The 27,121-nt window shown below is 56.2% G+C and overlaps 1 protein-coding gene across 1 annotated transcript; it reads left to right on the top strand.

The window, feature by feature from the left end:
- The first annotated feature begins 5,737 nt into the window (after window positions 1-5,737).
- Window positions 5,738-26,944, top strand: PRODH (proline dehydrogenase 1). Its single transcript, XM_019755911.3, has 14 exons — window positions 5,738-6,030; window positions 10,277-10,485; window positions 15,653-15,687; window positions 16,089-16,238; window positions 17,361-17,425; window positions 17,633-17,749; window positions 18,175-18,254; window positions 19,011-19,092; window positions 20,380-20,472; window positions 20,564-20,710; window positions 21,574-21,749; window positions 22,678-22,776; window positions 26,169-26,257; window positions 26,332-26,944. The coding sequence occupies exons 1-14, from the start codon at window positions 5,758-5,760 to the stop codon at window positions 26,517-26,519; spliced, it is 1,803 nt and encodes a 600-aa protein (XP_019611470.3). The 5' UTR covers window positions 5,738-5,757; the 3' UTR covers window positions 26,520-26,944.
- The last annotated feature ends 177 nt before the right edge of the window (window positions 26,945-27,121 follow it).

Below are 27,121 nucleotides of genomic sequence, written 5' to 3'. Positions count from 1 at the left end.
TCCCCAGGACCGATGCCAGTAGGGTATACCCCCTTCCACGCAGGGGCCTCCCTGCCTGCAACCTGCTCATCTTCAAGCGGGTCCCTTGAAGCTCCCATGAACCTCTCAGTTGTCCTGCGCAGGTAGTGAGAGCACGGCTCTGGTTTATCAGGTGCTTAGTGGGTGCAGTGCTTGTGCTAAACACTTTTGGGTTGAATCTTGGCAACAACCTCTAGGGCGCTTATTATTATTATTCTCACTTCCCTGTGGAAGAAGTCCCGAACTCTCTCCGGTCCAAAGCTGCCATCTGTGGCCTTGCTCTGCAGTCCATGTGCTCTGGGCATGGGCTGTGCCCAGGACATAATGGGCACTAGGATCGCCACTGCTGTTGTCATCACGTTGCTCTGATCTTCATGCGGCACGTGCTTGTTCGGTCCTGCTGAAGGCCTCTGCAGCCCTGAGTGGGTCGCCTTCTTCACAAAAGGATTCCACTCCATTGAACACAAAGATGCATGTTTATCCCACTTCAACTCCATCATCACTCCTTCTCTTCTGTCACCGGGGGCCTCAGGTCCTCTGGTTTGGCCCCCTTTCAAGGCCTGTGCCCTTGCTTGGCTCCTTGGCCGGGAGGCCCCCGGGATGCCTCCAGCCAGGGTTCACCTGGTGCCGGCACATACCTCACAATTGGAAAAGATGGAAGAAGCCACCTGGATACAGCAACCCTGCTTTATATCCTGCTGTGAGCTCTCGGGCAGGTCGCTCTTCTTCTCAGAGCCTGTTTCCCCTGCATAAAATGGGGCATAATCATAGCTCCCGTATGGGAAAGGTTGTGATGGCCACACTTGTCAGCATCTAGAGCACACTGATTTTACAAGGAAAGAATCGGGGGATCTAAATGCCTTTTCTCACATGTGCATTGAATGTGACCATCCAAAGTGTCTGGTGTGGTGAAGTGTGACTGCATTCAAGTAAACATAAGAGTGTGTTCTGACATCTAGCAGACAATCTTAACACCAGAAAATACAATCATATTTTACCAGAGCTCTGAAAAAAATTACATAGCTAAATAGAGCTCGAGCAGAATCTGTGAACGTGGAGTGGGTAACAGGATAAGCCGATGAAGGAATTTACGTGCCAGGAGAGCAAATACTGGCCCATGTTTGGTGCAGGCCGATAACAGGAAGACAAGCCCCAAATTAAACAAATGTGAATGAATTCCTCTGCGTGCTGACAGAGCAAATATATCAGTTAAAACCGGGTAGAGCAAGCAGCAAAATGTAATAAATCAGAATGAATTCTGACGCTGGGAGCCAAAATTATGGCAGACAAATATTTCAGGAAATAAGGAAAAGAGGCACACAGCGAAATACTAACTTTGAGAGAGTCCCAATGTCATGCTCACAGCTGAAGTGAAAACAAGTATTTCAGTGAGTCCCCATACAAGACTGGCACAAGGCAGGAGTCCAGAGGGAGGGCTATCTGGGAAGAGCTACACACGACGCAGTCACATGACTGAGACAAAAAGGGGCCCACAGGGGTCGGTAAGTGCCCTGAGGTGGCTGGGATGGCTTTCCACCAAGGTCTGTCCCCTTCCTGCTTCCTCTCAGGACCCCTGGGCCCTGCTGACTGGCCCAATCTTGGGGGGTGACATCGGGTGACAGACACAAGACCAAGTCTACCTTGGGCCTCTCAGATCCACTTCAGACTCCTGAGCTGGAGGACAGGAGCCCAGCCCTCTGTGCCCCCCACCCCAGCTCACCCCACCCAGCTGACCTCCTGGAGGTTCCCCATGCAAACTTCCAACAGGATCTCTAGCCCTGGGGACTGTCCCTTCTTCAAAATGTGCCAGCAGCTGTTCCCAGCAGAACTGGCTTCTCGGCGTTTACAGAGTATCTGTGAAACCCAATTGTTTTATTTATTTTCACATTTGCTGGCATCTTTCAGGCCAGCCTTGTCTACACAGGCACATTCACAGGTAGGTCATCCTCCCTTGGGACCTGGGGCACTTTGACGTTCATCCCTGTCTAGTCTCAGTCTGGAGGTGAGTGGATCATCTCAGCGAACACTACGTGCCCAGCTTATGTGTCCCCTCTTTGCAGCCCCAAACCTGGCAGCCCCTGCTTGCTTTCACCTGAGCCCAGGCCACGGGCTTCCTTGAAGCAAATGCTGTAACTGTGAGCCCTTTGCTTTTTGTATCACAACAGCTTTCTTGAGATACAATTCATATATTTCAAGGATACAACTGTATGGTTTTTAATATAGTCACAAGGTTGAGCAAACATTACCACTGTCTAGTTCTAGAATATTTTAATACTGAAACTCCATACCCAACAGCAGTCACTCTCCATTCCTCCAGGAAACTTAATTTACTTTCTGTCTCTATATAGATTTGTCTATTCTGGACACTTCATATAAATAAGATCATATAACATGTGGCCTTTTGCATCTGGTTTCTTTTACCTAGCATAATATTAATATTTTCTAGATTCATCCACATTGTAGCATGTGGATTCATTCCTTTTTATGGCCAAATAATATTCCACTGTATGAGTGTACTACAATTTGTTTCTCCATTCATCCATTGATGGACACACTTTTTGGCCTTTGTGAATAGAGCTGCTATGACAAAGGCTTATTTGCCACTGTTCACAGAGCTGCTTTCCCCTGGATTGAGGAATGGGGGACTTACCTGCTAAAGGTGGAAATGGACTGAAATGAACTGAAATTGACCAGCCTCTTCATCAAGCTGTTTTCTGGAGACTACAAGTGGTCTATTAGGCTCCAGAGTTTGAAATAGTTTCTTAAGATAGTTCCTTTCAGTTGATTGTTCAGTGGAAGGGAGGGATTCCTGGAGCTTCCTACCCCCACCACCTTCGCTGCTGTCATCCCTGAACCCTTTGCTTTTGAGCCACAGGCTACAGAGTGAACATTTTACTGTAAGACGTGAGGTGAGGAACCCAGTGTGACCCTCCCACTCACATTCGGCAGGACTAAGCACACTCTTGGGCACTGTCCTGGGTGGCTGGGGTGCTGGTGCCAAGCTCAGCCTCACCATTGACCACTGTATGATAATGGCCATTTTGTCTTGTCCTTGCCTTGACCTTGTCAGGTGTGTTTTGGCTTAGATTCTTCCTCGGTGTTTCCCGCCTGAGAGGAGGGATGGAGATGTCTGGCATCTGTTGTGAATGTTGGGGGTGAGGTGGATGAGTTGACCTGGTATTTCATGTGCTCAATCATTTTGCCAAAGTGTGTGTGATGCTGATGGTTACCAGCCTTCTCCATTATCAACGCAGCGAGAGGTGGCACAGCGGTGGTGCTGAGATACTCCCCCTCTCCCTGCCCCTAATCTGAGTGCATTAGGTGGAGGTCACTGAGCAGGGGCACATAAGATCATGACGATTACCTGAAAATGGTCTAAGCACAGTACCAGCTCCTGGTAGGGAGGGTTAATGTTAGGGTCAGCTCTTCCCACCTTTTCCAATCCCGTGTTTCAGCCGGGAATGCATCACCAACACCAACAGGTATATGTTGTGCCTGCCTCAGTTGCACTGTTTCTTCTGCCACATGGTGCCTGGGCAGAATGTGCCATGGGGCTGGGTTCAATCCTAGTAACTGGGTGCAGACACTCTTGGAGACTGCAGCCCAGGCTGGCTTGGTGTACCTGCCAGAGGAGAGACTGTGGTATCAAAGGGGTGCCTACATGGAAAGCAGGAGCCAGGGTGCCGAGTGAGGGCTGAGTAAAAGTTGTCTGATTAAGGAGTCAGGGCAGGCAGGGCCTGGAGGATGAGTCTCCAACCCACAGTCACTAGCCTAGAGCGTGGGGTCAAACTTCCCATATCATACATTCTGATTCCTTCCCTCATTCAAGGAGGCAGTGAAGGTCACCAGCAACAAGTGCAAGAAGAGGGACTTGTGGCCAAGTTGGTGCCCAGCTGGGGATGTACCCACCAAGCTGAACCTGAGGAGGAGGAGGAGGAAAAAGGCTGGGGATGCAGGGTGCAGGAGGAAAAAGAGGTGCCCACGAGCAGAATGCAAAAGGCCTGTAGCTCAGAGGAGGGGCCAGCAGAATGACCAGCATAAGTGAGAGAGGTATGGTGAGTGTGGGGAGGGGCTGGGCTACCAAGGGCCGATGTGCTAGGCTGAGCCACGCAGCCTTGTCCAGATGGCAGCAGGAGCCCTGAAGAGTTTTCAGGGAGAGGGAAGATCATCTGTAAAAGGAAAAAGAGGTGTCTGGTGGCTATGGCCAGCTGCTAAGGTCAACCTATTCTTGGTGAACTAAGTTTCTGAGTTGCTGGAGGGACCCGGGTTCCTGAATCTGGGTCTCAGCTCACCTGCCCCTTTTGTCTCTCCCCTTTTCCTTTCAAATCCAGTAGGAGGAAGAGGAGGCAGAAAAACTGTGACTGTGTCAGGAAGGCTCCTTCCATATAGTGGGATGGTGATGGTGTCCCCCAGGGAACATTAGCAAGGTCTAGAGGAAGGGTGCTACTGGCATCTGGTGGGTAGAGGCCAGGGATGCTGGCAAACATCTGCCATGCACAGAAGTGTCCCCCACAAAAAATTATTTGGCCCTAAATGTCAACAGTGCCGAAGAGGCCAGAGCATCCAATGCACCAAGATGCATGGATCCCATAGCAAACCAGATGGGCAAGGTGAGTGAGGTGGGGAGGGAGGCTGCCACCCACAGTCAGACCTAGCACCTGTGGGGGTGCAGGAATGTCTTCAGGGTATGCAGCAGGGGCCCCTGGGGAGGAGGCTGCTATAGTGGGCAGTCAGGGCGGTCCCTCCCAGAAGGTGATATCTCCTGTAACACCGCTTGCAATGTTGTAAAGAAGGGCATCCAAGGCTGAGGGGCAGAAGATGGGAAGGCCCTTAGGAGTGAAGGGAGGCCTGAGGGAGGTGGCAAACAGGTGGCTTTGCTGTCAGCCCCAAGGGTGGCACTAAGGGCGTGCATGGGAGGATGGGGAAGGGGCTGAAACCAGGGGGACTGCATGGGTTCCAAGGTGAGCTCGTTGGCTGGGTGGTGGGAGTGGGAAGACAGGAGAGGAATGAAGTTGGGCAAACTCCTAACGGGCCTCCTTCCCACTATCGTGCCTTAGGCCTGGGGGAGAGGATGGATGGCTTCCCAAACGCCCCTTTACACCACAGGAGAAGCGGGACCACCTTCCGACCTTCCCGGATTCTCTGCAGGCCCGGCCTCAGCTGTGAATCCACGTGGCTCAAAGACCAGGGAGGAGTCCAGGTGTGCAAGTGTGCAATGGAGCTGACGGGCGGGTTCCGGACCCACCTGGCCAGCTGGGCAACCTGAAAAACCCGGGAAAAAAAAAATTAAACATTTAGTTGCGGGCCCAGTCCGGGGAGGCTCTGGGTGTCAAGCGGGAAAGGCTGAGGTGGGTGTCGGCAGCCCAGGAGGCTGGGTCCCGTTTGGAGGTGAGGCCACGGGCTAGGAGGGGGGTTTCAGGCGTCAGTGGGGCGCTCGGTTGGCGGGGCCTTCCCCAGGACTCACACAGTTCAGGAACGCGCTGGAGGCGGGGCCTTCACGGAACAAGCGCGGCTGCTGGCCGGGTGGAGCTTTCCGACGGGAGGGCGTGGCTCAGGGCGCGGGGCGGGGCCGCCCTATCAGAGGGAGCAGGTCCTGGGGCGGGGCGGGGCGGGGCCTCCAGGGAAGCGGGAGCGGCTGGGCACGGGGCGGGACCTGCGGGGCGGGACCTGCGGGGCGGGACCTGTGGGGCGGGACCGTGGCTCGTACTTAAGCAGCCCCGGCGCGCGGGACATCCCGCCATGGCTCTGAGTCGCATCTTGTCGGTCGTTCGCTCCTGCCCTCCCCGCCTCGCCCCGCTGTCAACGGCGCCGGCGACCCGCGAGCAGTCCGCCGCGGGCCCGGGGGCCGTGCTGGGATGCCGGGCGGCCGAGGCCCCGCGGCCGCCGGTGCCTGCCGTGGACTTCGGCAACGCGCAGGAGGCGTACCGTAGCCGGCGCAGCTGGGAACTGGCGCGCAGCTTGCTGGTGCTGCGCCTCTGCGCCTCGCCTGCGCTGCTAGCGCGCCACGAGCAGGTGCGAGGGTGGACTGGTGGGTGAACGGGTGCGCAGGGCCTCACCGGGTCCTCTGCCTGTCCCGGGATCCGTTTTGAAGTTTCAGAGTGTAAAGATGTGGCCTCTTGAGCATGGCCTGTACTGGGGAAGTCAGGAAGGGAGTGTTTCCTGCATTCCTTTGGGGGCCTTTGAATTTTGCAACATCTCAGCACTACAAACAAAACAAAAAACAATTTAATTTTTAAGCTATGTACCGCTTACAGTGACACAAAATTTTCACCTGAAATTTAAAATTGAATGACTACCATGCTGCCCAAAGCAAAGTCTGGTGATTTTCAGGGTCCATAGCCTAGGACCCCAGAGTTCTTAATGACCCAGGGGCTCCCCAGACAGGGCCACTATGAACAGCGTTGGGAGAAAAATGGGAAGCTGCTCAAACATTCAACTTTTGAAACTTTAACATGATAACTTTGAAAAGTGTGAGGGCTTTGGGGACGGAAGAAGCAGAACACTGTCTTCGCCACTGGTCACTCTGGGGTATCACAAAAGATGCAGTTGTTTCAAGGTGATCCTGGGAACGGTTTGCAAGGCTGTAGTTGTTGGTGCCGAGGGTCTGGAAGGCTCTCCATCAATGGAGGTGGCATTGATTTCTCAGATGAGACTGGATTGAGCGCATTGTGCTGCCTCCCTCAACTCCTGGGGGAGGCTGGCCCAGGAGGAGCATTGAGCCCCACCTCAGGCTTGGGTGAATGTCAAGCCACAGCAGGTGGGAGATGAGTGACTGAAAGGACTGTGAGGCCAGCAGAGGTGTTGGCCTGGATCCCTCTGGAAGCTAATGGGAGGAGGAATGATTTGGAGGAAGTTGGGGCCAAACTGGAGAAGTAAAGGCCTTTGGGAAGCCATCCCATGTTTGTGGCAGCTGGGGATGTCCTGAGGTAAAGCTGCGACTGTAAAGAGCCCAGGCCAGAACTGGGGAGGAGGGCGAGAAGGGACACGTGAGGTCTAGAAGGAATCTGGTGGAGGGTAGGAGGTGATGAAGGATGCTTTGGGGAGCACCAACATCTGAGGAGCAGCCAAAAAGGAGTGGCCAGCACTGGTGGTGCAGTGGTCAGGAGGGAGGAGGCAGCTGGGGGGCGGGAATGACTTAGGGAGTCCAGAAGTGGCTGTCCATGGGGACTGTGTGGGGGGCAAGGACTGGGACCTGGCTCCCACAGCCTGGGCATCACGGGAACTGCCAGGTTAAACCAGGATGAGCGGTGCAGAAGCCATGCCCCCTGTGTGGATGACAGGGAGGGGAGAGGGAGGGCTTGGAGCCAGGTAGGCCAGTTTTTTTCTGGCATAATACTGAGCTTTCTTCACTGGGTCCAAAACCAGTGGAGAAGCCAGCAGAGCTTCTCCCAAGGGCTCTGGGGTACCTTGGGAGGGATGTCAGCCCTCCTGTCCCTGGGATGCGTGCTAGGGGAAAGTGCTGGAGTACAGGGACCGAGCTGTGTGTACCTAGAGGAGGCAGGAGATTCTTCCTAGATTCCCTTGCATCCCACCTGTGCCCTGGAGATGCATTCAAGTAGCCCACTAGCAATGGGTGGTGCTCTGCATGTTTCCCATGGAAACTGTTCTACCTTTGTCAGTACTGGTGGTGTCACTGGTGATGGTGGCCTCAGTGCCTGGTGCTGGAGGAAGTGGGGCAGAGGCCGGACAGACTGCAGACTTGTGGGCCTGTCCTTCCCTGTGCTCTGGCATGCGGTCAAAATATCTCCTGCTGAGCACTGTTGGTCTATGCAGTTCCTGCTGGGGTGTTAGGGGTCATCAAACCGGCTTCGAGGGAGAGTGTCAGCCTGCAGCATCCAGGTTTGAGCTACTGCCTTGGCTTGGGACCTAGTGGGGGCCGAACTGAGAAGAGTTTAAAAAATCCAGGTGTTGCATGACAAAGGCTTCTGTGCTTGGGTGTGAGCCAGTGCAGAAGAGGATGATGGAAGGGGACACTACAGATGGTGACAGTGGCCCTGTAGGAGGCAGGGAGGAAAGAAAACTGGCTTTACCTGTCCTTGCTCTGCACACATCTATGTTTTATAGTGAAAACGAGTGTATATGTTCCTAGTGCAAGTATCTAAATCCACGAAGGATGCCCCCACCTGGAGAAGAGGTGGGGCTGCCCTCATCTCAGGTAGTGTTGTCCAGATGGTTTCAAAGTGGCCACTTTGTTCTGGAGTTGGCTTTAAAACTGCCAGCCCTGCCCCATGTGCTTCCACAGCCCTGTGACAGGCTGGCCTCCCCTTCACCACGGTGAGAGGGCATGTGACTAGCTCAGGAGACCTGGGTGGCAGTGCCCTCTGAGCCCCTCCTGCCCTCTGAGCCCCTCCTGCAGAGCTCAAAGTGCAGTGCAGGCGGTGTGGGAGGTCACCAGTCCAGGGCTCCCAATCCCGGCCTTCCTGTCTTTGACAGTAAAACACCAGTCTTGCTCCTGCTCCTTCCATTAGTGGTAGCTGTGGCTGCCTTTGCACTACACCAGCAGAGCTGAGTGGTTACGACAGACTGTGTGCGCCACACAGCCCAACTTATGTACGCTGTGGCCCTGGACCGGAAAGTTGCCAACCTGAGAGGAGACACTTCCTCCCATGGCGTGTTTTTGCCTGTCCTCAGAGCTGATGTGTACGTGCTCAAGGGTTCTTTCCCAGAGCCAAATGATGGTTATTCTGCCCCACCAGCCCCTGGGGTGATCTTTGATATGTTCAGGACCTGGCTTTCCCTCCTGCGAGGCTGCTTTGGCCCTGGCTCTGTGTGAGGCTGACCAGGAAGGTGCAGGGGAGGTCAGCCCTGTCCTCCCATATTGGCATTTTCATTTTCCATTTCTAATTCTCTTTATAAAAACAATGAGATGCAACAAAATCAGGCACAGAGGCTGCAGTGAGATAGAGGTGATGGCTTACAAACCCTCGTCCTTGGGCCACCTGATGGTACCCACAGGTGTGGCCTCGCATCTCCACTGAACACCATCCTGCAATTCAGGCGCGTCTGCCTTTGGGCCAATGGGGGCTGCTTGAGACTGGTTTGGGGATGAAGGCATTTGACTTGCTCATGCTTCTGCTTAGGCTAGAGATTGTTTCTTAAAACCCTGATCCCAAGAGATGCCCTCCACAAAAAAGGATGTTCTATTTTCCACTGGGCTTCCATTGGGTTTGAGAAATCGCAGGCTTTTCCTGTCTTGGAGCTGGGGGCGGGGCAGTGGACACAGGAATTCCCAGATGAGTGGGCCATCCCTCCCAGCCCCAGAGGCCTCCAGTTGTCCTCATCCCTCTGTCCTGGCTGTCCCCATTGCGGCAGCTCCGTGTCACCCCCTCACCTTGGCGAGTCCCCTGCTCTGGCTGTAAGTTAGCAAACATCTCCCACCCCATTCTGAACCACCTCCTGGAATTACCTGGCTCCTCCCTCCGTCGGCGTCTCTGCCCCAGTAGGATGTGAACTCCTCAGTTTTGTTCAGCCTAATTCTAATGCTGGGAATGAAGCAGCTGCTCAGGACATTTGAATAAACAATGGCAGAAATTTGGGATGTGATTGGAGGAGAAAGCTGAGTGGTTTATGGGGAGCGGTCTTCCTCAGGGGCATGTCCATCTGAGCTACTGGTCTGCTGCGACCCTGGATGGCTGTGCTGAGTCCCCACTGGTCCCAGGGTGGGCTCTCATCGCACAGAACTTTGTAGACGGTCACCTGGCTTATTGCCAACCTACACTTCACTCCAGCTGAACTCAGACTCAGTCTGAATTTTGCACATGTTCATTTATTCAGCAACCATTGGAGGGCCGGCCCCTTGCCAAGCACTGTATTAGGAACTTGGAATAAACAGTGAACAAAACTTTGAAAAATCTGGGCGCTTGTCTTCTAGAAAGTTGCACCAAATCCTCTTTCCCAGTGTAACCTTCTGAGAGGTGGATACAGAGAATGTTATGAACACGCCCACTGCCCTTCCAAGAGAGACCCGCCATTCACTTCTCTACCCACCAAGTGGTGGTCAGACAGCCAGCTGAGTGTCAGCATGAGGGCAGGAGGAAGGGTGGCCACAGGGGCAGCACGCCAGACCTGCCCTGCATGAGGACTGAGTGATTGACAGTTGCTGCAAGCAGACTAGCAAGCTGCTCGGGTGGTCTCCACTGTGAAATCGAGGGTGTGAGCTGAGTGTGGCCCTGGGGAAAGTGGTCAAGGCTTTGTGGTTGGAGTGCTGGGGACATGGGAGGCTGGTGGTCCAAGACAGCGCCTTCCCTTTGCCTTTCAGCTGCTCCATCTCTCCAGGAGACTTCTGGGACAAAGGCTGTTTGACAAGCTAATGAAGATAACCTTCTACGGGCAGTTTGTGGCTGGCGAGGACCAGGAGTCCATCCGGCCCCTGATTCAGCACAACAGGGCCTTTGGTGTGGGCTCCATCCTGGACTATGGGGTGGAGGAGGACCTGAGCCCCGAGGAGGCAGAGCGCCAGGAGATGGAGTAAGGCCTGCCGGGTGTCTGGTGGTGTCCTTAAAGCACCCCAGGGTGGCCAGGGCTGGGCTGTGGCCTGGGCAGAGAGGAGGCCAATGCGAGGCGAGATTGGTCAGCCTGATTACCTGCAACCTCCTGGGTTCAGCTTGGGGTTCTTGCATTTTTGCCCCCTGAGGATGACAGCTCTGGGCTTTCATGGGAAGCCTGGTGTGCGTGAGGCCAGAGGAGCAGCAAGGACAGGGGTCAGCACGCCTCGGCCCACAGCCGATCCCACCCACCGTCTGGTTTTGTACGATCTGCAAGTCAAGAATGATTTTTGCATTTTTAAATGGTTGAAACAAATCAAAGCAAGAATTAATATTTTGTGACGTGGGAAAATTATATGAAATTCAAATCACTTTTGCCCTCCAGGGGCAGAATGGAGTAGCTGAGGCAGACACCAAATGGCCCGCAAAACAAAATAGGGCTACTGCCCAGCTGGTTACAAAAGATGTGCCTGCTCAGCTATAGGAGGTTTCCTGCCCCGCTGAAGCATCTTTTCTGGCAGGATTTCTGACCTGTTGGGAGGGTCCCACCGGCCCACCCTTGTCTGGCCATAGATGGTTTTCTGATTGGCAGGTGGGCTCTGCCTGGTGGGTGTGGAGCCTGCCTAGGGGTCCGTGGAGAAGGGAATGTGTAGCCAGGAGCAGTGTGGCAGGCTGGCCTGAGGTCACTGATTTGCTGCAGGGCTTGTTCTCTGGGCAGTGAGTGTGGGGGCAGATGGGTACTTCCCTGACTCACCCTGCTGGGTCAGAACTAGAGGCGAGGTCACCCTCTGCTTCCTGGAGTAGTGGCCTTATGGCAAGTCCAGACAAGACCAGCCCTTTCTTTGCAAAATGCCCAGTTGCTGTGCTGTTGTCTATGCCCCTCCAGGCTGGGCCCTTGCTTGCATCTGGGGCCCCAAGTCCTAACAGCAGTTGTGCCCAATCCACGTGAGGCTTGGACAGGCTTGCTGAATAACCTTCCCATGAGAGGTGGTGTTTGCTCTGGCGAGGGGAGGGGAGGGGAGGGAACAGGAGAGAAAGGCATCACATGAGGCTCCTGCACTGGGAACAGAATGTCCGAGCCTCTAGGCGAGGCAGCCAATTGGCCTGGGGAGCCCAGCCCCTGCCTAGTGATTCGCTGCCTTGAAGGCGGGGTTGTCCAGCTGAGCACCCCCGCCGTTCCCAATGGATTGGTGGCTGCCTGTTGACTAACTAATGGGCTGTGTCCCGCTGTGTCAGGGTGAGGGCTGGGTGTTTTCACAATGGGATTTTCTCTCTCTTGTATGAAGAGACTTCTTTCCCAGGGTAATCTGCCTGGCTTCCTCCTGGGAACAAGGGGACGTGGGCTTGCCTTGCCCTGCCATAGGGCCATGCAACCTGCGCCCCTGGACTGCCCTGACTGCCCTGCTGTTGGTACGCGTCCTGCAGGAGCACTGCTTGGTGGACTCTGGGATGTGAGCGGCAGTCCCTCCCCTCCTAATAGGGTGACCGCCATCTGATAACAGTGACAGGTGTCAAGAACTCATGCCCAGCTCTGCTGCTGGTGGCCCTGTGCCTTCGGAGGGGCCTGGGCTGAGGTGCAGAACCGGGCTCGCAGGCTCTGGTCGATAGTGGACACTATCCTGTTGCCTGCCTGGCTCACAGGGCATTCCTGGCCAGCTGTGGCTCTAACCACGCAGCTCCATGCAGGGACCTGCTTCTGGGTCCTGGTGGGGCCCAGGGAGATCTTTCTAATCCTGACACGGCTCATGGACCCTGCTCTGGGGAGTGATGTGGAGGCCACTGCCCCAAATTAAGGCTGCAGGCAGGGGGTGCCAGGCTTGCCCTAGGCATAACTGTAAGAGACACAGAAAGGAGGAGGCATCTGAATGCCCAGGAGGCCCACCCAGCAGGCCACCCGAAGGCATGATGAGGGGAGGTTTCTCAGGGAGGAAGCAGGAGGCGGGCGGCCGGGAGCACACTAAGGTGGTCTCCTCCTTTCCTCCGCGCAGGAGGGGCCCCAGGGAGGGGCTGGGATGGTGTTTCCCGTCACACTTGTTAGGAGGCAGAGACCAGGGCCTCCACTCCAGGAGAGGAGCCCCACAGCGTTCCCTTAGGCTGGGTGCAGTGGGGATGGGGAAAGGGGCTAGGGCACCTTCCCCCTGATAGGCTGTGATAAGGACACCTGGGGACGGTAGACAGCAGGTGTGTCTGTCCTGTTTGTGCAGACCCAGGGCTGGCTGCACGCTGCCTGGGCCTTGGTCCCCAGAATGGTGGCAGCTCCCCTGGGACTAATGTACACAGAGTCTCAGGTGCTGCCTGGAGCCAGGGTCTGGAGAAGCTGGGGAGGCAGGCTTGCAGGCAGGAATGGCCAACATTGTCACATCCCTCACCCTCTTCTGTTACACCAAGCACTTGCTTCTGGTTGGCACGAGGTGGCCAGAGCAGCGGCTCTCTGCCTAGCTCCCATTCCTGTCCCCAGTGCAGACTTGGCTGCACTTCCTCTCCCTCCTCTGGCCGCCTGGCCTGGGTTTCACCAGTGGAGAGCTGGAGTGGGGTGGCTGGCATGGTCTCCCCTCACTGTCTGTTCTTCTCTAAAAGGCATCTAGCCAACCAATCAGGAGATACATCTGCCAAGAGCTGAGCTTAGAAGCAGCCGAAGGGGTGGTTGGGGTCTTCCTGAAACCTCTGCAAACCCCCAGGGAACTAGTAGTCTTCTTCTCTGCCCCTTGTCCCCAGGTGCACTCCGTTTCCTCCTCCACGTCCTGGGCCACGCACGTGTGTGCATGTGTGTGTGTGTACACGTGTGTGTGCACAACAGGTGCTCTCCTCCTTTCCCCTGTGGTGGTGTGAACTCCGTGGCACCTGGGGACCGCCATCTTTATTTCCTTGTGACCCACCCACCTGACCTCTCAGCTGTGAGGCCTCCCTGGTTCTTCTGCTCGGCCCATTTGTAAATTGCTTCCCCTCAGGTCTGTGCCCTGGGGGTTCATGTATGGAAATAGTTATGGCCCCCAGCTGCTTTCTTGCCACGGAGATGCTGGGAGCAAGAAAGGGAGTGCCGCCTGGCTGTGCCAGCCAAGTGGGAACCTCACATGGCCTCAGGCCCCTGGGGACCTTTCAGATAGAGTTCAGATAGATAGGCTTCCGTCTGATGGAAGGCCTTCTGCCTAGAAGGCAAATAACTGTGTGGTTAATGTCACCTTATCTGAGCTAACCACTGTGGTTACAGAGCAGGCCCGAGTCCCGCCGGCCACCGTCCTTGTTGACCAGGCCCCTGCCTTAGCACCTCCCCCTTAGTGGATGGCTTTGCCTGGTTGTACCTGGACCACAGCTTGGAGGGCCTGGGGCTAGTCTCATAGGTGCCCTTGCCCGGGGGCCTCAGGGTGGGGAGGTACTTGTCCCCAGCAGGGACGTTGTGTGTGGGGCCAACATTGTCACATACCTCATCCTCTTCTGTTACATCAAGAACTCGCATCTGGTTGGCATGAGGTGGCCAGAGCAGTGGCTGGCTGTCTAGCTCCCATTCCTATCCCCAGGCTATGGCCTCGTGGGCTGTGCCACTATGTGGGGAGCTCCTGGCCCCTGCGAATTGGCCTGGCCGCCAGGATTCCCAGGTCCTGACCTAGGCATTCTGGCTCCAAGACTCAGATTCAGGCCCTGGGGTTGCACAGAAGCCAGGCCAGGAGGAAGGGCTCCCTGGAGGGTGGCTGGGTAGCCTAGGAGTTGCTCTGGGAGCAGCGAGGTAAAAGCTGCCACAGCCTCTTGACGCACATGTCCATGGGTTCCTTGGAGATCTTACCGTGAAGGAGACTGGCTGAGTAGGTTTCACCTTTTGGTGTCATGATGTCCTCTTGATGCTGTTACTCTTGTTCAGCAAGCCCAGGGTGTGCTATTTACAGGCATCTCCACCAGCCAGGAAAGTCAGCTTCAGTGTATCAAACGGAATCAGGCCACTGCAGGTGCAGGTACCGCTCAGAGGCTTCTCTGGCTTTACCTTGGCCCCGAGTGTCCCTGGGGGAAAAAAGTCACTGCTCTTTCCCTGTGGGGTGTGGGCAGAGCTGGAAAGCCCCCCACCCTCTTAGCATTTTGGAGGCCATGTGATGACTACAGGGCTGCAGGTGAGCCCTCTCTGTGGTAACTGATTTAAGAAACTAAATACAAAGTCAGGTGACGATAGATAGAGCTGCTGGGGTGCGACCCTGGGGCCTGGTGGGTGTGATGGTGAACATTCTCTTTATCTGAAGACAGCCATGCCTCTTGCTGTCCCAGACTCCATGGCCACTGTGAGGAGGAAGATGGTGTCTGCTGTGATGCTGGCATGGGTGCCAGCGGGGGTGGGGGCAGGCCTCGCAAGACCAGTGAGGGCACGGCTGAGGGACTGCAGAGAGGCCAGTGGGGCCGGGCTGAGCCTCAGTGCTGGGTGGGGCAGGGGCAGCCAGGGCCGAGGGCTGGCTTCACCGTCCTGTCCTCTCCTCAGGAGGCCTGGGCATGTTATTCAGGGAAGATGGAAAGCTTTGCATTTTAAAAGAAAAATTCTGGTTGTTGCTTGGAAAATAAGCCTAAGGAGCAAGAATGAAACAGGGTGCTGGGCCTGGCAGTGGTAGCTGGAGGTAGGGGCAGGAGGCAGGCTTTGGGCCCCTGGTGGCTGGAGGTGCCTGGATCGGGGGGGGGGGGCAGAGGGTAAAGCAAGGGGGCCTCACTCCTCGATTTGGGGGACTTTGTAAGCTGGTGCAACACTGTCTCTGTTCCTCATCGGCTCTGACGGGCCCCACAATCCTGTCTTTTCCTTAGAGTGTAGCCAGCTTCAGTGACTTACTCAGTGCTCTGGGCTGTTCGGAGAGCCCTCTGCCTATTGGGTAGTTTCACTCACTCCTCACCCACACCAGGGAGGGTCTCTACCCATGGGGAACGTGAGGCTTCTCCAGGGGGCAGGGCTTGTAGGCCAGGTTTGTGTGGAGGCCGCTGCCCCTCCCAGCTCAGAGGAGGCAATCCTGGCGGCCTGGGTGGGTGGGGTGAGTGACACGCGCTTACCTGCCCGGGCTAACCCAGCCCTCCTCACACAGCCTTCCTTGGCCTCTAGCTCCTCTCACCTCTGCCTCCCTGATGGGAATGTACTTGTCATTTCTGCCTGAGGTGGCATGACTCTCACCCTCACCCTCTTCTTCCTGCAGGTCCTGTACCTCAGAGGCAGAGAGGAAGGGCAGTGGTAAGAGGAGGCCATTCACTAACCAACGCTCTCCCCCCACCCCCTTGCCCCGCACTGTGGCCTGGGACCTGAGCTAGGGGCGTAGGCAAGCCCAGGAGACAAGGGGCCATGCTGAATTCTGCCATGTCCATGGGCACCCAGGCCATTGCTCCGAGTGTGCTCCTCACGGCCCTCGGTCGGTCTGGGCTCTGCCTCATGGCTCAGATCTGCCATGTTACTATGACTGAGCCAGGAAGAAGGAACATTGGGTGCAGGGGCAGAGGGCTTTGAACATTGGGGAGCAGCCCACAGCACAATGCAGGGGTGCTGTGGGGCTTCCTGGAGCAGCTCCTTGTGTGCTGGGACTGAGGTTGGAACCAAATCATGGTGCAGAGCCGGGTAAGTGCTAAGGCCGTTTGCAGGCACCAGTAAGAGGGAGAAGCAGTACCAGGTTCACCAGGCCTTCGGAGACCACAGGGATGGTGTCATCAGTGCCCGCACCTACTTCTACGCCAACGAAGCCAAGTGTGACAGCCACATGGAGACGTTCCTGCGTTGCATTGAGGCTTCAGGTGGGGCCCCTCTCTTTGTTGGCCGTCTACCTGCCAGGCCCAGTCCTGGCTGACCCCTGGCATGTGGAGACCTGGTGGGACAGTGGGAGGCAGGGGCTGGAGCACTTGCTCGGGGCTTCCTCTCTGGGCAGTCCTGACTCGTGAGGATGACCTGGGGTGACACGGGAGCCACCAGCTAGGCTCAAGTCACACGGGGTCATGCCTGTGTCTAGCTGTGAAGAACCTGGCTGCCTCCAGGAAGGTGCCTCTTGCCCCTTTCTTGGGTACCAGGTGCCCGGACGTGGACCTTTCGGAAGACTGTCAGTGGGCTAGCGGCTCCCAGTCCTGGCAGAGGCAAAACTATGGTCACCCATGGCACGTGGGTTTGCCAAGGGCTGTACTGTTCAGGGAGCTGGTGCTACGTTCTCTGTAGAGAAGTCCTCCCCACATGACCTTGGGGCGGGAGCCCCTGCTGAGAGAGGCCAGTTAAGTTGGGAGGTCACTGAGGTCTCTGTGTCCTTTAGAAACCCACCAGGTCACAACACTGCCCCACTGTGTGTCCTCAGCAGCCCTCCCATGATGGGGCAGTGGATCCCACACCTCCTGAACACTTTAAGGAATGGGAGTAAGCAATGGTCAGAAACAGTCTTCTCTGAATAGCATTGGGGAGACCCTGGCCCGCCAGGCCAGCACTTGGCCATCTAGTGTCCAGTGTCTGGGGCCTCATCTCCGTGCCTCCCTGCCCTCTGCCTGGGAGGCAAATAGGGAGGAGGGTCCCACAGAAGTAGTGACAAACTCCAGAAGTTGGAAGTGAGATACAAGTGTGGTTGAGTGCCTTCTGCACTCCAGCCTGTGTTTCTGCTCTGTTTCTGTGTTCTGTGAACCCCACCTCCAGCCTGGGGTGCTGATGGCATGAGAGAGGAAACTGAGGCAGGCAGAGGAGTAATCATCAGGGCGGCGTAGGAATAGTCAGGAGGCCTTCCCACCACCTTCCTGACCCACGTGGCAAACTGCTGAGTCACCTTCCCACCTCCAGGGAGGGGCATCTGAGCAGCTGTGTGCACTGTAGTTATGGGTGAGCACAGGCTCCTGGTCCTCCTCCCCCTCTGGAGCACTGAGGGCCCTTCCTGTGGCTTCCCACAGGCGGAGCCAGTGATGACGGCTTCTCGGCCATTAAGCTCACTGCACTGGGGAGACCCCAGTTTCTGGTAAGTGCTGGAACCGTCCATGTGCAGAGCATTTGCAAGAACTGGGGGTTGCTGTGAGCATTAAAGGAAAGCTCATGTGCCCATATCTTGCAGCTGGGAGCCGGGTACACAGGTGGGACAGAGAGGGGGTCCAGGGGCTATGCGGGGTTCTTGGGGGCAGGGAGCTGGGCATGCACTCAAGACAGGTGCTCAGGCCTGCATTTGTAGCTGAAGTTCTCAGATGTGCTGACCAAGTGGAGACGGTTCTTTCACCAAATGGCTGCAGAGCAAGGGAAGGCCGGGCTAGCTGCCATGGAAACGAAGCTGGAGGTGGCGGCACTGCAGGTGGGCAGCCCTTCCCTGGTGGTATGAATGGGCAGGCACTGTGAGGCTGAGTAGGTGCCCTGCCCAGGAAGAGCTGGCCGGGCAGTGTGTGAGTTGGGTTCCCAGAGCTGTTCCAGGGCCTACAGCCCACCCTGAAGCTGCTGGGGTTCAGCTTGGAAGGAATCTAAGCAGAGGCTAAGGACCCACTGGGTGGGAGGGTGGAAGGGCTGGCCCCACAGGTAGAGCACAACAGAGCTGCAGGGATGGGATGGGGCACGAGGGAAAGAGCCATCTATGGAGCAGAAGCACCAGCCTGAACCGCATCTTGTTTTCACTAACAGGGTAATCAAATCAAAATAGATCACAAACCAACAGGCGGGGGACACTAAGTGTTAGTGGATGGGGCTGGGAGCTACCAGGAGACTGACACCTTCTCACTTCTCAAGGAAAGTGTGGCAAAGATGGGCATCGCATCCAGGAAGGAGATTGAGAAGTGGTTCACGGCAGAGACCCTGGGCGTGTCTGGGTAAGAGCGGAGCCCAGATGAGAAGACGGGAGCATCAGCCCCGGTTCTGCCATGGTTCCAGCCGAGGCCCAGCAGCTTCCCCATGCTGGTCACTCCTCAAGGGCATGCGCCTCGGGATGATGGTGCCAAAGAAACTGCTTCCCTGAAATGGACAGAATGGAAGTTGACAGGGAGCCGGGAGTCCATGAATGGGGTCTGGCAGCTTGGGCACAGGGTCAGCCCAGACTGCAGCTCAGCAAGAGTGCCAGCTCTCCCTGGGCCCCACACAGCAGACAGGCAAAGGGTCTGGGCAGCTGAGACCCCAGAGAGCCCAGGCCTCTTCCTTAGGGTGCTGGGGGCTGGCCCTGAGGTCACCAGGGCCCCTGCGCTGGCAGCTAGGTGCTGTCCACTCACATGCTCTCACATGCTGTGTCGGTTCCAGCCTGGTCTCCCCCATTTGGTTCTTCCCCCAGCCTGACACAGCCCGAGGTGTTCTTGGTACATGCCCCCTTTTCAGAGCTGCTGCTGCCCCGATGCAAAACGTGCATGTTTCGGTGTCCACTTTTTAAACAGAGGAGGATGTTTACGTTTTATCTGTCTTTTGAAACTAAACACTGAGGCGAGTTCTGTGGGGATTGGGTTTGGGGACTTCTCTTTTAGGGAATGGGCTGGCTTGGGGTCTAGGTTCCCCAACAGATCCTAGCACCCATAGATAAAGCCGCCCGGCTAGATGGAGAAGCTGCTGCCGCCACTGCGCTGACCCCCCTCCTCCCGCAGCTCCCTGGACCTGCTGGACTGGAACAGCCTCATCGACACCAGGACTGAGCTCTCCAAGCACCTGGTGGTCCCTAACATGCAGGTGATGTCACTGAGCCCCGTCTCAGAGGGCGCGGGGCCAGGAAGGGAAACGTTCCCTGTGGCCGGCCCTGGGCCAGGGCCACTGTCCTCCTTGGCCCCAGGAGATCCCCACGGTCCAGGGGGAAGAAGATAGACCCATGAGGAGTGGGGTACCTGGGCAGCCTTCCCCATGTCATTGGGGGTCACCCCAAACCTCACTGGCCTGAAAGAGCAACATTCCTTATTCCCCCTTGTGGTTCTAGGCTGTTCTCTCTCAGGGTTTCCCTTGCAGTTGTACACAGAGGGTGTGGGGGCTGGGGGCATTGTGGGGGGTCCCCGCTCACACGGCCGGCTGTCAGCCAGGGCTTCCTCACCGTGTGGCTGCTGGGTTCCCAGCGTGAGTGTCCTCACAAATCAGGCTAAACTCTCACCTTTTGTAGCCTGGCCTTAGAAGCCCCACAGCATCACTTCTGCCTGATTCCATTGCTTGAAAGCGAGTCACTAGGCTGGCCTGTGTTCAGGGGGAGAGGGAAGAGACTCCTGTCCTTAGGCGGGTGTCCGGGATTATTGGCCATGTTTGAAACTGCCCCTTAAGCTGGGATGTGAAACAGCAGCAGAAACACCTTGAGAAAACATCCCGCAAACACTGCTTTCCACAAACCTCCAGCCTTGGCCAACTGAAGGCCACTGGGAGCACTCTGGGCAGGGTTAGTGGGCAAGGGGGGCAAGCAGAGGGCCCCAGAGCCTCCCGGCCTGCAGGGTGGGTGACCACCCCCCCCAAGCACCAGGCTACTGCCAACCCACTCCGCCCCCTGAAGGCCACCATCTGGGGATGCTGCGTCTGTCCCTGCTGTGGGGCAGTCTACGCTGCACAGCAGTGCAGTCGGCCTGCAGCCACTGTTCTTCCAGCCCTTTTCTGCTAGGGGCTGAGCCTTTCCCATCACTGGGTGGGTCAAAGGTAGCTTCCTTAGTAGTTCGTGCAAGCAGAAAGGGGACCCTCTGAAGGTACTGGGGAGGCTGTGGGTGCAGATACTTTGGGTGCAGGCCTAATCGGAGGCAGCTGTGAGTAGGAGCGCGCCAGCTGGCTGGTGGTGAGGTTACACCTGGCCTCACCTCATTTGACCTTGTTGCTGTGTCACCAGCCAGCCTCAGGGCAGGGCGCTGATCTCCAATCACACACAGGGTGGAAGAGGGCCTGAAGAGGCAGGCCCACTGGTCCTGGGGTCCAGCTAGCAGGTATCAGTAGGCTCTAGGCAGAGAGACACGGTCCGGGGCCCTGCCGTGGCCTGACTGTGTGCTGCCCCCTCAGACAGGCCAGCTGGAGCCTCTGCTGTCAGGATTCACGGAGGAGGAGCAGCAGCAGATGACGAGGATACTGCAGAGGATGGATGTCCTGGCCAAGGTTGAGGGCCTGGGATGCGCCTGGGGGCTGGGGGGGCACCTTTCTCACCTGAGCCCCAGACAAACCCTCTCTCCCACGCCTGATCTCTAAGAAAGCCACTGAGGTGGGGGTGCGGCTGATGGTGGACGCTGAGCAGACCTACTTCCAGCCAGCCATCAACCGTCTGACGCTAGAAATGCAGCGCAAGTGCAACGTGGAGAAGCCACTCATCTTCAACACCTACCAGTGCTACCTCAGGGTATGGCCCGTCACCTCCCCACCCTTCAGGTGATGGCACACCCCCATCTGCGCCCCCGCGTTGAGGAGGGAGGCCGCTGCTCAGTGGCTGTGGCTGGCCACGCGTGACTGCCCGAGTGGGAGGAAAAGCGCCGCAGGACCCATCGCTTGCTGCTGCCGGCCCCTTCACTGGGCCCCAGATCCCAGACAAGGGTGGTGAAGGGGCAGGAGGAAGATGGAGGAGCTTGTGTAGGGTCCACTTAATGAACTTTAACCCCCAGATTTCGAAGCCTTCAGGAATGACCATTTTCTCCCACCTCTTTTAGTTCAGGTTCCTCTAAGGAGCGGATGAAAGCTCTGGGATCCTTCCCAGAAAAAGACTTGGCTAGAGTTTTGCTTGTTCCTCAGGAAGCCCAGCATGCTTCAGGGTGGGGTCCCTGAACACAAGCCTGGGCTGAGCTGCTTGGGGAGCAGCAAGGCGTTTGGAGGCTATGGGGAGGGGTTGGCATCAAGGTTGTGGGGTCTCAAGGCAGATGCCCACCCCCCAAGTCAGCCCAAGGAGACTGGCGTGTACCATGGTGTACCGTGGCTGCTGGTACCTGGCTTTCCCCTCCGAGGACTCGCCAGGCCACACAGAAAAGGCTATAGGTCTCCCCATTATCACCATTCCTTGGGGCAGGTCAAAGGGCCTCCCAACTCATACCTGTCTCCTAGATCCCGAGTACCCACAAGTGGGCACAGGGCACCTCCCTCAGCCAGCTGCTCCCACCCCAGTACCCCATGGTGACTACACCCTGGGAGCCCCTGGGCCAGGGAAGGCGCTGGGAGGTGTGGGCTGGAGCGGGGGGCTGTCCTGGTCGTTGACTTTTGACCCTGGTCACGCAGGATGCCTATAACAATATCACCATGGATGTGGAGCTGGCTCGCCGTGAGGGCTGGTGTTTTGGGGCCAAGCTGGTGCGGGGCGCATACATGGCCCAGGAACGGGCCCGTGCTGCAGAGATTGGCTATGAGGACCCCATCAACCCCACGTACGAGGCTACCAACGCCATGTACCACAGGTGCGCCAGCTCTCCCTGGGTCCCAGAGCCTCAGGGCTACCTGGGGAGAGGAGTGAGAAAACAGGGCAAGGGAAACATACCACCTTGGTGTTGGAGCTGACCCGATGGACCCCCATCCTAAGGGGTAGCAGCCCTGGGAGTCAGAAGCTTCTGGTAGGAGCAAGACTTCTGCCCTGAGGCCAGAACTATTTTCTCTGCTTTTGTTTTACTTTCTCAAAAACACTAAGGTGTTTTTTTTTTTAATATAGAAATGTTTACTGAACAAAAGAACAAAACTAAACTGGCCCAGGTACCCCAGCAACTCCTGTTGCTGCCGGAGCAGCCCTCCCCACACTGTGCTCAGCTTGTTTGCTTCCAGGAACCACGTTTTTCTGCATCTTTTGCTGTTTATCTTGGTGATCTTTTATGCAGTATGGATAAAAGTCCATATTGCATAAAAGGCTGACCTCATGTTTTTTCTGAGGTTGTGCAGATGTGTTGCAAATTCAGAGACCCCGAGTGTCTCCCCTCGCAGGCTCCTGTTCCCTCCCCAGCGATGCCCTGCTTCCTTCTAGGAGCTGCCATGCATGTCTGTCGGACTGCTGGCTCGGACTGTGTCGTGGTTGGCTGGCATTATGCACTCAGTTCTCTGTCCTTGCTTTTCTGGTGAAGCTGTATTTGGATCTCCCCTGCTTAGCATGCAGACCATTAGCTACCCTAATGGCCAACGTGGGGTCCTGTACTCAAGTGCGTCCCTGCGAGCTTTAAGGTGGTTTGACGTCCTGTTGTTATAGGGGCGACACAGGGCACACCCTGTCCCGTCTGTTGTATCCGTGGGTGAGGACACAGCTATTGCACATTCCTGGAAATGGAGTTGTTGGGTCAGAGAGAAAGCACCCTGCCCGTGGGGGACTTCTCTAGGCCCGCGCTCACGTGGTACTCTCCCCAGATGCCTCGACTATGTCCTGGAGGAGCTGAAGCACAACGCCAAAGCCAAAGTGATGGTGGCTTCCCACAATGAGGACACAGTGCGCTTCACGCTGCGTAGGTAGGTGCACGCCCCGCCCCACAGTGGTCCAGGTGCTCCCCGGTTAGGAAAGGGCTGAGGTGAACACCCTGGAAGCGTGTGCAGAATGACCTGCCAGGCACGGTGGGCGTTTTCGGGGAAACAGCTGTGGAACAAGCTCGAGTGGGGGCTTCGCTGCCCCACAGGCCCCACCCCACCATGTCCAGCTGGGCATCACCACGGCTGTAGCAAAAAGGCGATTTGCAGTTAATTTGGTTTTTAAAATTAAACCTGACTTTAATTAAAGTCTCCAAAAACTAAACTTCAGTAAGTGACTTAAATAGCTTATGGAAATGCACAAGTACAGTGTGAAAAGTTGGAAAGCCTCACGAGGTCGCATGCACGGCCTCATTTATAAACAATTTCTCTTAACATTTTTAACTGCATTCCAAATGCAGTTAATTTAGTATGTTTTCTCTTTCAATACCCATTCTCTGGAGCAAAACTTTGGCAGAATCCTTACAAGTCAGATATAGGAATAAGGTGAAGTAATGCTTAAATATTCCAGTATTTTCACCATGTTCTTATACCCCATGTCTTAACCCAGGGGCAGTTCCCCTGCCTCTCCCCAGTCTCTGTCTTCTTGGGGCTTAGGCCCTGCGCTGGGTCTTGCTGGCCCTCAACTTTCCCAGGAGTAAAGCAGGGGCCCCTGTCTCACAGCACGGGCACCCCAAGCCCAAGGCTTGCTGCTGAGTGGGGCTTCCCGATGGAGCAGTGAAGGTGCAGGCAGAGTGAGGGTGCTGCCTGGGGAGCTGACTCTGGTCATTCTAAACATTCAGTTACATCACCATTTATCCTTTGTTCATGATGGTGCTGCTTTTTCAGTCTGAAACTGCAACTGAAAACCGCAATTTCTAATGCACAGAAGTTGCAGCCATCATGGTTGGGAACTTGAGTGCCAAGGCTTCCTCCCAAGCGTCCCTGCCAGGGTGGAGGGGCAGGTGTCTGGCTGTTTCCATGGGGGAATAGAGCAGAGCCCCAGCTGGGCAAGGCTCTTCCAAACCTTCTTTCCTTCATCCATAGGGACTTCTCAGGCCCTCATTTTCCCACCTTGGATGCTCCATCCTTGTCACTGGAATTCAGAGGGCCACCTTTTGTGTTCAGCAAAGATTAGTTATGGCTTCTTTGACTGGCAAAATGAGCACGATTGAGCTGCAAATTTTAAAACGTGGCTCTCCTTTAGGCTTAAAAATATTATTCTGTGATGGAACCCGATCAAGGCTCGATCCCTCTGGCACCAGGGTCCCTGCTAGATGATGGACATGCAGAGCCCCTGGTACCCCTGGCCCAGCGCTCGGGAACCTGCACCCCTGCACAGCAGGGCACCCATGGGAGACTGTAGCTGTGTGGAAAGCGCCACCTTCTTAGGTTCCAATTACAAACTCAGCTGACTTTGGTAGCCACACGTTTTTGTGAGGATCACCGGCTAGTCCACTCAGACACTGACTAGACAAAACTATGAAACTTCTAAAGGTATAACCTGCCCTCGGAAGGGCTCCCTTTCTCCTGATTTCTGAATCTTCCCACTGAGAACACATCTGTCCTCACCATTTTGGTCACAGCTGCCTCCTGCCCTGAGTGCCAGCTGAACGCTCTCCCCTTCCTTGTAGCCTTGAGGGCCCGTGCCAGGCTCCACAAACACCACTATCGTGGAGAAGGCCCAGCCCCCGCGGCTGCAGTTCTGTGCTCCTGCTCTCGGGGCCAGGGAGCCCCCGGCAGCTCGGCCTTGCCTTCCCTGGGAAGCAGTGTGGGTCTCTGATGCCGTACCTCAGGGACCTCAGACAGGCAGCCTGTGTCAGCTTTGGCCAAGTAACAATCCAACATAAAACTCACTGAGCAGCAGTGTTCTGTGGACCAGCAGTGTGGACTGGGCTCAGCTGGGATGTGGTTGGCCCAAAATGGCCTCATTTGTGGCTGGGGTAACAAAAGGGACTGCATCCTATGTCCAGTGTCCAACAAGCCAGCTTAGGCTTTGGTAGTCTCAGGCTTTCAGATGCCCAGAAGAGGGCAAGCCTCTGCCCACGTCACATTTGCTATTGTCCTGTTGGCTAAAGGCAGTCACAAGGCTGAGTCCCAGATACCAGGTGGCAAGGCCTCCATTTGTGCATTGGGAGAAGCTGGTCATATGGCAGAGGGCGTGGACACTGGTAGGGGAGGAGTCAGCAGCTATCTTTGCAGGAGGCCATGAGTGTCCCCACTACGTCAGTCAGTTGGCAACATGGTGGCAGCCCTGCTCTCACAGGGTCATGTTCTAATGGGGGACAGAGACATATGACCTGGAGACCAAGGTGATATGGTGGGGATCGGGCCACTTTAGACTGGGTACCCCGACACAGGAGCCCAACCCTGGGCGTCATGTGGAGGCCCAGGGACCCTCTTGCTCGCGGTGCTCTGGGAACCTGGGGCAGGTGGCGGGACCCTGACACAGGGATGGGGTCGGGAGCAGGGACAGAGAAGACAGGCCTGGCCTGTAGCCTGCGTAGGTGTGAAGAGGACCCAGCTGAACCTGCCCCTGGGGGACGTGGAAGCTGGGGGCGGCCCCACAGTGCTGGTGCAGATGGGCCAAGTATGGATACACAGATGTGGGAAGAAGGGGATAAAAAGGGATCAGCGACAGGCAGGTATTTCAAACCCGGGGAATGTTTGTAAAGACCCTATGAGGCTAGGTATGAGGGCAGGTGAGGGTGCTGCAAAGCTGCTCCCCCCAACAGCTGAGCGGCACTAGCAGAAGTGCAAGCTGCATCTATTAATTCTAAATCTTCCAGCAGCCACATTAAAAGAAAAAGATGAAGTTAATTTCAATAATACGTTTCAATTAACCCAACATATTAAATATATTACCATTTAAACATGTATTCAGTATTTAAGAAACAGTGAGATATTCTGCATTCTTTTTTCATTCTAAGTCTTCACAGTCCTATGGTGTTTTACACTTGTAGCACCAGCGGCCAAAGACTCAATGGCCACCGGTGGCTGGTGGCTGCCAGCGAGGGGAGGACAAAAGGCCAGGTTGGGGGGACTAGGAACGTGGCACCGAAGCAGAAATGATGGAGAAAGGGAGAAAGGAGCGGCCCCGGGCCATACTGTGGGGCAGGCAGCTGGGTGGGTCTGCTTTGCTGGGTCAGGGTACCAGTTGTGGGTCAGGGAAGGCAGGAGGAAAAGGGCCATCAGGGAGGGGAGGCTGGCTAGGGAAGGAGGGAACTTGGTGGCCATGGGCCGAGGTGGGAGCAGCAGGCCAGAGGCCTCGTCTGTGCAGGACAGAGCTTATACCTATACTTTACCCTGGGGGTTAGAGCATGCGGATGAGGGCCTGGGGCGGCAGAGGGACTCAGAGCTAGCACAGGGAGCTCACCCGCTGCTTTGCCCCGTCACAGGATGGAGGAGCTGGGCCTGTACCCTGCAGATCACCAGGTGTACTTTGGACAGCTGCTGGGCATGTGTGACCAGATCAGCTTTCCGCTGGGTAAGCTGGGTCTCCCTGGGGGATGGCGTGGGGGCATCAGGGTTGGGACTCACCACTTCTGCCTGTGCATGCAGGTCAGGCAGGCTTCCCCGTGTACAAGTATGTGCCCTACGGCCCTGTAATGGAGGTACTGCCCTACCTGTCCCGCCGAGCCCTGGAGAACAGCAGTATCATGAAGGGCGCCCAGCAGGAGCGGCAACTGCTATGGCAGGAGCTCAAGCGGAGGCTCTGCACAGGCAACCTTTTCTACCACCCGGCCTAGCACCCAGGGGCCGCCACCGCCACCACCAGACTCGGCCTCCCGGGATCCTCAGGTTGGGGCAGGGATCTGGGGGGTCTGGTGGCCCCCCAGGCCGATGCTGCAGCTATAGCCCAACCGCAACCTCACATGGATTCACCTTACATCCAAGACTTTGATACCCGCTGGAAGTGGGGCCTTGGTGACCTCTGCCCCTGCCCAGGATGTGAGCACTCAGGTGTAGGCTGAGTCAGGTACCTGCCAGAGCTGCTGGACGGTCAGGGACTGCCCTTCAACAAGTGGGCACTGCCCCCTCCCTGCTGACACCCACAACCTTGGAATCAAAGGCCAGCGTTCCACCAGGGTCCAACCCACACACCCCAAGCTCCACAGGTGGACAGTAGCCAGGCTAGGTCAGGCGGCCTGATTAATAAACCACTGTTTCTGTAGCTAAGAGCTCTCAGCGCTATGCCCCAAACACCCCTTCCTGTGGGGCCCTTAGGTGGGGTCAGCAATAGAGAGGGAATGGCTCCAATGGCCTGAGAAGTCTCACGTTAGGCTCTGCCTCTCCCGAATCGTGTGCCCCTGGGGGCCCATACCTCCCTTTAGGATATACTGCAGAACCT

The sequence above is a fragment of the Rhinolophus sinicus genome, chromosome 9, assembly GCF_057876585.1.
Source record: "Rhinolophus sinicus isolate RSI-liver-muscle chromosome 9, RSI-T2T, whole genome shotgun sequence".
NCBI classification, from domain to species: domain Eukaryota; kingdom Metazoa; phylum Chordata; class Mammalia; order Chiroptera; family Rhinolophidae; genus Rhinolophus; species Rhinolophus sinicus.
The sequence above is the reverse complement of the archived record's forward strand: the minus strand, read 5'-3'. Positions and strand labels throughout refer to the sequence as shown.